Source organism: Trypanosoma cruzi, genomic scaffold, assembly GCF_000209065.1.
Source record: "Trypanosoma cruzi strain CL Brener 1047053517131 genomic scaffold, whole genome shotgun sequence".
NCBI lineage: Eukaryota > Euglenozoa > Kinetoplastea > Trypanosomatida > Trypanosomatidae > Trypanosoma > Trypanosoma cruzi.
Genome location: NW_001849574.1, coordinates 322,573 through 331,949, shown reverse-complemented (window position 1 = coordinate 331,949; position 9,377 = coordinate 322,573). Strand labels below are relative to the sequence as shown.

The following is a 9,377-nucleotide window of genomic DNA, read 5'->3' as shown; positions in this document are numbered from 1 at the left end:
AGAGCCGTGAGACCGCGGAAGTCCTCCTCCTCCAGAAATCGTAGCAGCGACACGTCAAGCTTCACCATTCTGGTCTCCTTCCCCCACACCCACACCCTCCCCTCCCCTTTTACGCTCCCCCCGCGTGCAGCCGCAGGCAAGAAATGAAAATAAAAATAAAATAAAAAAACAGCAGGAGTGGTGGGATGAAGAGGCATGTACAAAAGCACGGACAGACAAGGGAAGGAGAAAGGCAAGCAGCAAAAAAAAAGAAAAAAAAAGACGGAAACACGGCGCCCCGCAACGATAAATTGACACCTTCCCTCATTCCACCTCGTTGTCTCATATTCCCCCCCTCCTCAGCGTGAATCTTCTCTTCATTGTTTGTTTGTTTTTTCTTCGTTTTGTGTTTTTGTGTTTTTTTTTCTTTTCTTTTGTCCTTTTCGTTGTTGTTGTTGTTGTTGTGTGTTTGTGTGTTTCTTGCCAGCTGCGGCGGGAATGCTCTCGTCCATCACCGCCCACAGAAACGAAAAAAAAAAAAAAAAAAAGAAGCCACCCCCCTCTACAAAAGGTGCCTCAGTGCGTTATTGTACAACTTTTGCATCATGACTCCTTGTGATATGAGAGCGTTAAAATCCTGCGCGCTGAGTTCTTCTGTCGGTAAATTCTGCAAAAATTTCATCACAACGCCGTAGTCCCTCTCGTTACACAGCACGGGAGAAAACCAAATCAGAAGTGCAGCGCAGACGTAGACATGAGTGGTACACCAGTCCCTTTCTACATCAGCGAGGTACGTGTCCCACAGCCGCAGTGACTGTGTGGCGTTGAGCTCTCGAAGGAGCAGGCAGTTCATCCAACGGAACGCAAATTGATTGAAATCAATCTGCAATTCTTCAATTAGATGCTTGTAAAGCTTCACATTTACTACCCGTGTCACCGCCTCCAAATGGCGCACCATGCTGTAAATACCCCTCTGGTTGTATGTGTAGTTCTCCTGCATACCACTCAAGAGGTGGGACGCCATCCAATACGTATCGGCCTCAATGGTACACATCCATTCCTCCTCACTGACGGCGTCGGTGGAGAACAACTCGTCCAATTCCCTCGCCGTGAGCGAGTGCAGCTCCGCCACGGTCTTGGAAGAACAAAACTGACTTGACAGGACGACACTAATGAAGGGGATTAAAAGGTCGTTTATTCCCTGCACGTAGCCGCATGCCGGATGACGTAGCGCCCAAATGTACAAAATTCGTTCAATAGAGAGCATGACTCTTTTATGATGAAGATACGCCACACCGGCAGACATGCGAGGCACATCCTTGCGGATTTGTTTAAGCATACGAAGCTCCGACTCACTGGCAATACCATACTGCGCCCCGCCCACCACCTGCCGCTGGCGAACACTACTTGTGGCACAGGCACCCACAAAAGTGTCATCATCACCGTCTTTTATTTCTGCTGGAGCCAAATTGACACACGCGGTTCCTCCCGTCTCCACCGCCCTCAACGCCGCATCCCAGTCAATCGAACTGTAGCTTGACTGAACATATCCTACGTACTCTTGTCGTTTGCGAGCAAGCACCGTGGCTCGACTCGAGAGAAACGGCTGCAAATTTCCGGTTAAATAGCCCCAAACTTCACGACGAAAGGTGGCCGGACAGCCGCTCCGGCACGTGCTGCACAATTCATCGAGCTCCACAGTATCCTTCGCAAGCACTTTGCGGAGGGCCGCCTCGTCGTACAGCGATTCTTCCTCAGGCAAAGCCCTCGATTTCTTCCTCACGGCATCGGCCGTGTTCTCACGCCCATTTGGCAATGCAGTAAGGGACTGCAGTCCAGCAATGGGCATTTTGCGATGGAAAGACTCGTCATTTCGCTCCGGAGTCGCCAATGAAAAACGCCGCATAAGCTCATCCTTCACGCGCGAAAACATCATGCGCCCTCTCCACCACCTACTCCTTCACCGAAAGCAGCAGCAGACCTTCTCCCCCCACTACTCCCCCTAACGCCAGGAGCAAAATAAAAATAATAAAAAATAAAAAATAAAAAAAAGGCGGATGCATCCTCATCACGGCAAATCACGCACAAAGAGAAGCAAAAGTACAGTTGCAACTCATGCATGTTTTTCTTTTTCTTCCCTTTTGCGTCTGTGTATTCTCGTCGCTGTCCCCCTCCCCTCCTCCCCGCGTCCAACAATTTAAATGGCTGGGCGGACAAAACAAAAAAGACACGCGGTTTACTCGAAAAGAGAGAAAAAAAAAAAAGCAAAATCCTCAACAATTCAAAGACTATTTTTTCTTTCCAAACAGTGCAGCGTTTCGTATCGCATCCAGTCTTTGGAGTCTGTTTATTGGCTTGTTTTTCTCTGTGCGCGACTGTTCTTCCGTCTTTTTTGTTGCATATGAACCCCCAAATTCACGTGGATGAGCATTTTCATGTTGGTCACCCCCCGTCTTACGGTGTGAGTCCCCAACTCCAGCAGACAAAGAGAGTTCTTCACCCTCTCTCCTCCGTCCTAACACATTATTTTGTCGTTGCTGCCTCCCCACTTCGTTGCAACCTTCTCCATCCACTGCTTCCTCTCCACAATTTTCATTGTTGCGCTGACGTTTCCTCTTGAATACTCCCCGCGGCAAAACACGCTGCAGGGCCGTCTTTTCCCATGTGGAGAGCGCAACCGCCAAACCCTTATCCGGGACTGTAGACGCATCCCCAGTGTTCTCATCGACGTTACAAGCGGCCATGGAACCGTAGATACGCTCTGCGTCCTGCTGCTGTAATCTTCTCTCCTTTGCGCTGAGGGCCTTTGCGCCAACCCCTGCTCGATTCCAAGGACGGCAAACGTCATCCTCATCGTTGTCGCCATCATTCCCAGCGCCGCTCCCACGTACGGCGTGCGGCCGGTGAGTCTTGTGACCTAAAGTGCCTCCCGCCGCGTTTAACTCCGCCACCGCGGCAAAAGCTGAGTCAATGTCAAAGGGGCACCGCAAATAACCCCCACGGCCTGACTTCACGGGCTGTTGAAGCGCCGGCGCCTCCATCGTCTCCCTATTTTCCACCCGCACCCCAGGCTTCATAGCGAGCACCACAGCGAGCAAAGTACACTGGCCGCAGCACGGATACACCGAGAGGAGAGCAAAAACACAAAAACAGAGAAAAAAAGGGAAAGAGGATGACAAAGCATTTTTTTTTTTTTTTAGGAATGCGCCATGAGGCCCCCGGGTCCTGTCTCGCTGCCGTGCAGAGGAGGAACACAGACGAAGAAGAAGACATCAGCAGGTGGGAACGACGGATTTCTGCGTGGAATTCAGGAAGTGTGAGGCTACACATGCGCATGCCCCTCTCCACCTCCCACCGATTGCTCGCACAAACGCGGGCTACGGCTTATTTTCCGCTCGCAGAGGAGAAAAAAGAACCACACACAAGAAGAAAAGGAAAAAGAGGGAAGTACACATGCACGTGCAACAACCAAACAACAACAACAACAACATAAATAGAAACCATAAAATAGGATTCGCCGCATTGACAGTGGAAGATTTAAATAGGACGTTCATCGACAAAATCAAAAATAAAAATAGAAATCAAGCGACTCTTCTTCCTGTTTTTTTCGCATTGTCACTCACGGAATCCAGCACCAAAAAACCAATGGCAAATCCATCCCCTCATTGCACACACAAACACACACACAGATCTACACATGTATGCCCCGCAGCAAAGGAAAACAGATGCAGGATAAATGACGCGGATGTGAATGCATGTTGGGTGCCCCCGGTTTACGACCCGCACAGTGTAACAGGCTCTCTATTTGACATTTTCCCTTCCCTTTAAAGCGATAAGCTCCCTTGTAATTTCTGCCCATTTCACATCGCTTCCACGCCACATGGCATGGAGGCCTTGCGTGGTCCGGTCAAGCATCATGACAGCTGTTGGCCAATTCTCCAGCCCGCCAAATATGTGAGTTGCGTACACAACAGTCACACCTCGGTTGGCACTCTCATTGTACAGAAATGATAACAACTCCTGTCGCTGGTCGAGATCAAGATCAGATGTGGCCTCATCCAGCAGAATAACGGGCTTGTCCTCGAGTAAGTGAAGTAGAAGCTGCACATGTTTCTGCTCACCCGTAGAAATATGGCGGACGTCCCACGACAAGTCCACTCCAAGAACTTTGCACAACCACTCCGCCCGTGGTGTTTGAAGTTGCAGCATCTCGTGCACGTGCATTTCACCCGGCGGTGCGGTATCCCACCATTCACCACCAAACGCAACAAGGCCGTTTAGCGTCATATCATCGTAACAGGATTTCCCAATAATACGGAGTGATCCATTGCTGTTGTTGAAGAACTGCTTCCCGCCCATCATTTTCAGCAAAGTTGACTTCCCGGCCCCATTGCAACCACAGAGCAACACACGATCCCCCCTGTAAACCGTGAAGGAAAGATTACGGAATATGTTTCTGTATTGTAGTCGGTCACAGACAATAACAGCCTCTTTTTCCGAAGGCAGGGCGGTCACTGTGCCCCCTCCCTTCCAATCGTCATTGTATGCCTCTTTCACGGGCATCCGCTTGCTAGTGTAATCAAAAAGGTCTCGATGACGCCTCGTGAGGAAGTGGCACACAAACACCTCCAAAGGTGCATTGAGATCAGATACCCTTTTGAAATCAACGACCATGCCTCCCTGCATCAGCAAGAGGTGCGTTGCCCAGTCACTCACACCATCAAAAATATGAGTCGCATACAAGCAACAGCTGTCACCAACAACACACTCTGACCGCACAAGATCCAACACGGTCATTCGCTCCGCAATGTCGATGTCCGTGCTACATTCGTCCAGCAAATAAACAAACGACTTCTGCAACAAACCGTGAAGAATCTGCACCCGCCGTCTCTCCCCCGAACTCATATTGCTAACGGCACGCCCTAAATCAAGATGAAGAGCATCCGCCACGCTTCGCTTCCTTTCCGGCAGCGGCGCCTTAGAGGTTACCTGGTCGACAGTGGTGGCAAAGAAAGCCTCTGTTGGCCACGGTCGACCAATAAGCGTCACATGCTGCTGCAGACGCGTGTCATCAAAGGCGTCGGAACCCAGCACAGTGGCGCGGCCACTCGACGCCTTTCGCCGCCCCGCAATGACGGACAAAAGCGTTGACTTTCCACTACCGTTGTGCCCCACGACGAGAACTCGATCCCCGCCGTTCACGCGAACACTGACATCGCGTATCCCGCCCGCCGAACCACCGCCACCATGGGGGTACTGAAAGGAGACGAATGCGAGATCCACCAGCGGGTCCGTGAATGTGTGGGTCATCTCAACTCCCCAGGAAAGCGCAACGGCGAGTAGGAGGGCCGCCGCAGCAAAAAAAAAAAAAAACGCACACGACACTACAAACAGACAAACAACGATAAAAGCAATAATAAATAAATAACTTCATTGGCATAACAAAATAGCCGTAAAGAACAGACGGTGGCGTAAAAAATACCGTTCAAGCGCATTGATTTCCGCCTTTCTTTCATTATTATTATTATTATTATTATTTTGGGTGTTGTGCTTTTTACTTTACCCTTTGTTCCACCCGCTCCTCATTCCTCTCCTCCTCCTCCTTTTTCTCCACTAAACGCACCTCACGCGCGGTCACCCATTCCCCTCGCCTTGACACGCCGCCTCTACACCTTTACAAGGAGGTGGAGAACAGAGGCAAGGGCAGGCCCAGCCACACACGCACACACAAGAAAAAATACACACAAAAATCTATGCCATTCCTGTTACCATGTCTGGTGTTATCAAAACCATTTTGGGCATTCCAGAGCCATCAATTAGATTTGTCCTATGCACTACCAATACCACACCATTCGCCACGCACTGAATCTCCTGAATATAGCCCGTACTTCGTCCCTCAGAGGCAGAAGCTGCCATCCCCGCCAAGGAACAATAGTCACGAAAGCACACTTCCACACCAGGGCGTATTTTACACCCATTCACATTAATTTCCTCTAGCACAGTGCCTTCACGATTCGGAGACCGTGCGTGCACGTCCCCTGACGCCAAAACAAACGAAGGTCCTGTGGGACACAGAGCAGGAGACGCCTTTTCGTCTGTACGACACCTGTACGGAGGTTCCTCGTCTATTGCCTCATTCATACGAACTCCCTAACTCCCGGCACAACCACCACCAACAGCAGCTGCATCGACACCTCTAGGGGGCGACTCAAGCACATACATGTGCTGCATTTGAGAGGCATCAACAACATAAACGGGGATGTTGAAGATGAGATTTTCCAACGGCACTGTTGCGGTGCGTGAACCCAGATACACCGTTGTCTGGTTTTCAAGGCTTCCTGTGTGAGGGTTTTGGCGCAGAACTCTGTACTTCACTTCGTAGAGTAGCAATGTCACAACATCATCCCCGCCAAGACGTACCACGCGCCCCAGCTCCACCACCGGTGCCTCGTTTTTGTTCCTACCATGCATCCTGCTGCCGCTCACACGCGGCATGCAAAAGTAGTAGTCCTCACCCTCCAGCACCGTAAGCACCTCGCCACCCGAAGTAAACGTCACACGACTCGACCCTCGATCTGCATTTGCCGGCGATAACGGCACAGCCTCTGCCACCCTTGTGCTCGTCTCCTCCTCCGTCTTATCTCGGGGACGCTTGACACCAGAGACTGGGCTGGCAGCAAGCGAGTTGATGACAACGCCAGCGTCACTCCGTCCATTTCGCGGTGGGGGAAGCGCAAGAAAAAACTCGTGGATGCGGTGAAACAACCATGATTTCTCTAACAGTGCCACAGAGGTAACACTGGTGGTTATCTGCGCCCGCTTCCCGGGAGCTACATACAAATAATGCGGGGGGGAGTCCCCATCCGGTGGTAGTTGATGCGTGATTGTGCCCCCACATACTTGGAGAAGAAACGCAATTTCGGCATCTTCCCCTGCAACGTAAATCCTCTTCTGGCTGAGGAATCGTTCTTCCTTTGAAGAAAGCAGCCGCCATCGCACAAAAGTATCGTTGTCCTGCCCAATGAGGTGTTTCGGCTTCGGAATGCACACATGTGGAAACTCTCCCGCAACGTCCACCTCGAGTTCCTCCAGCCACCCCACGGAAACGGCAGAAAGACCCATGGCGTGTGCTACCGCTATAATCATTCCATCGTCCCTCTTCAAATCGTCCTCTGCAACGACAAAAAAAAAACGGTTCTCTCCTGTTCGCCGCTGACCAAATGAGGAATTCGATGAAAGGGACTCCAGATTTAAAGGAGGCTCCACTATCAAGGCGCCCCGTTCCATCAGCTGGGTGAGAATGCATCGCTTCCCTGCCAATTGTAACAGCGCTGCCGATGTAAAATAGAGTGTGAGGAACGATGGGCTCACTCCGACATCCTCGTCCAGGGGCTTCAGCCCCAACTCTTCCTTCACCGACAACTCCGGATGTGGCGTCTCATTCTCCACAAGCTCCACCAACTGTGTTGCCGTCATGACAGAAGGGGTGTTCAGCAGACTCCTTGTCCTCCTACCATTCATCCTCCATTTATTCTGCGGTAGTCGAACTTCTCGAACCTTCACATGCAACAAGGAGCCATCTTCATCCCAGCGGAGCTGCACGTACCCATTCTGCTCACCCTCGGTAATCACAGCACCAAACCATCGACACCCCCACCGTCCCTCCACTCGCATGCCTGCAGTGAAACGAGGTCCTGCCGAATCCGCTACGGGTACGAAACCTCCGGCACATCGCCGCCCAACAGGTGTGACTCGGCAAAATAAAGGAGCATCTTCGTCATCACAGCCACCACTTTTCCTTGTCGATAAGGGTAACGGCAAGGCAAAGGCATCCTCCTTCCCTCCCTCACCCAAATCCCCCTGCCCCATCACATCATCCTTTGGGAATGGACCCAATGCCTCCTTGGCGGCTCCCTGAGAAAGTGAAGCCCTCCCAGCACACCCACCATCAACGGCTTCCGGGAGTGCACCTCCCGTGGAAACAGCCACTGCCCCCACCTTCTGCTGCTCACGAGACTTCCAGGAGCGGAATGGGACATTGTTTGCCTGTTGAACCGGCGAAAGCGCTTGCGCGGCCAAACCAACTGCACAACCCGTGGTGACCTGAGACGCCGCTTGGCGCCTGCTTGTGTGAGTTTCTGGGGTGGGGATGAGGCGCGGGGTTGAGAAGCAATGCTCCATCCCCGTGACGGCCTGCCCCAGGCTATGAAGACCAAGCACGTCATTATCGGGGTAAGTCACATCCCGGCCAATGATTACTTGTTCCTCCTCCTCCTCTGCCGCACACCTAAGAGGAGAGTACAGAAGCAGCCTGCTTTCAGCTGGGTCCCCCGTGTGATGACGTCTCTCCCCCGTCCTGACATCGTCTTGAAGCTCTGATCTTCGCCGCCATGCGCTCATGGGGCTCGCAGCACTCAGTGGCGACGCTGTTGACGAGACGCCAGCCTGCTCCCTCCTCGCTATTCCATCCGGACTGTCGTCAAGTTTCAGTTCAAGAAGCGGGTCACGTGCAAACAATTTGTGTGACTGAGACGCAAGAAACGCTGTGATGTCCTTTTCCCACGCCCGTCTGACAACAGCGTTAGTGTCCACATCGGCTGATTCACCACCGAGCTCCAGCCTCCGTGTGGGTGTCGTGCTCTCCAACAGACAAGCGCCCTCTGACGCCGCCTGCTGCACCTCACCACTGTTGTTGCTCTCCGTTTCTATCCGCCCCATGCGTCGCACACACACATACACACAGAACCACAGCAACGACCGGCCCCTCGACTCCCTCGCGCAGGCAAAACAAAGGCAATGTATGTGCTTTCCCCCGTCCACAGCAAAGGGGCAAAGAAAGTGCTTCTCAACTGTTGACTGGTGTCCTATGCCCTTGAAAGCAAGCACCACACACACACAAAAAAAAAAAAAAGACAGAAGGAAAAATAGGCATTACCGGCAGGGCAGTCAGACAGCCGCAACAACAGATGGCGGGCCCCCGCAACAGACGCCACATATCCTCCTTATGGCCTTTTGAAGGCAGCAAATCACCACAAGGAAGGAAGCCAAAGTATTTAAAAAACAAAACCACATTTACGCCGTTGAAAGGCCCCAGGTACGACGGCAGCCCGAGCACCACCAAAAAAGAGCAATGTGTCCGTGCTCGTTATTTTCAGTTCCGCACCAACGTGTCTGCCGCACTCAGTACCAAGCGACTGACGCAGTAGGAAAGACGTCTCAGCCGATGGGCCATAATAATTTAAAAAAAAATTGAACCAAAGCCCCAAACCGCCACACCCGTTTTTTATTCTTAGTTTTTTGCTGTTTAAAAAGTACCAAAGTAAAGTTTTCGTTTTCGTAAATTATTTTATAATTACTTCACAACAATGCGGGCGCCTAGTCAAAAGGGGCATGGCAGG

General features: G+C 51.6%; 4 protein-coding genes across 4 annotated transcripts, besides 13 other annotated features; all 4 read right to left on the bottom strand.

The window, feature by feature from the left end:
* Positions 1 to 4,621: a sequence feature (heterozygous, non-Esmeraldo-like haplotype).
* Positions 147 to 169: a sequence feature (AT_rich).
* Positions 349 to 423: a sequence feature (A-rich).
* Positions 425 to 444: a microsatellite.
* On the bottom strand, positions 542 to 1,915 carry Tc00.1047053511501.50 (GTPase activating protein, putative; the record flags this gene model as incomplete). The annotated part of the gene is made up of 1 exon (XM_800874.1): positions 542 to 1,915. The coding sequence occupies one exon, from the start codon at positions 1,913 to 1,915 to the stop codon at positions 542 to 544; it is 1,374 nt and encodes a 457-aa protein (XP_805967.1).
* Positions 1,996 to 2,031: a sequence feature (AT_rich).
* Positions 2,268 to 3,056, bottom strand: Tc00.1047053511501.40 (hypothetical protein, conserved; the record flags this gene model as incomplete). Its single annotated transcript, XM_800873.1, has 1 exon — positions 2,268 to 3,056. The coding sequence occupies one exon, from the start codon at positions 3,054 to 3,056 to the stop codon at positions 2,268 to 2,270; it is 789 nt and encodes a 262-aa protein (XP_805966.1).
* Positions 3,781 to 5,289, bottom strand: Tc00.1047053511501.30 (ABC transporter, putative; the record flags this gene model as incomplete). The annotated part of the gene is made up of 1 exon (XM_800872.1): positions 3,781 to 5,289. One exon carries the CDS (start codon positions 5,287 to 5,289, stop codon positions 3,781 to 3,783), a length of 1,509 nt encoding a protein of 502 aa, XP_805965.1.
* Positions 4,622 to 6,133: a sequence feature (haploid, non-Esmeraldo-like haplotype).
* Positions 5,494 to 5,517: a microsatellite.
* Positions 5,550 to 5,591: a sequence feature (GA-rich).
* Positions 6,130 to 8,697, bottom strand: Tc00.1047053511501.10 (hypothetical protein, conserved; the record flags this gene model as incomplete). The annotated part of the gene is made up of 1 exon (XM_800871.1): positions 6,130 to 8,697. One exon carries the CDS (start codon positions 8,695 to 8,697, stop codon positions 6,130 to 6,132), a length of 2,568 nt encoding a protein of 855 aa, XP_805964.1.
* Positions 6,134 to 7,587: a sequence feature (areas merged during assembly that could not be assigned to a particular haplotype. This can correspond to areas where the two haplotypes were merged or to regions with more than two copies in the genome that were merged during assembly.).
* Positions 7,588 to 7,699: a sequence feature (haploid, non-Esmeraldo-like haplotype).
* Positions 7,700 to 7,803: a sequence feature (areas not merged during assembly with more than two copies in the genome that could not be assigned to a particular haplotype).
* Positions 7,804 to 9,377: a sequence feature (heterozygous, non-Esmeraldo-like haplotype).
* Positions 9,210 to 9,230: a sequence feature (AT_rich).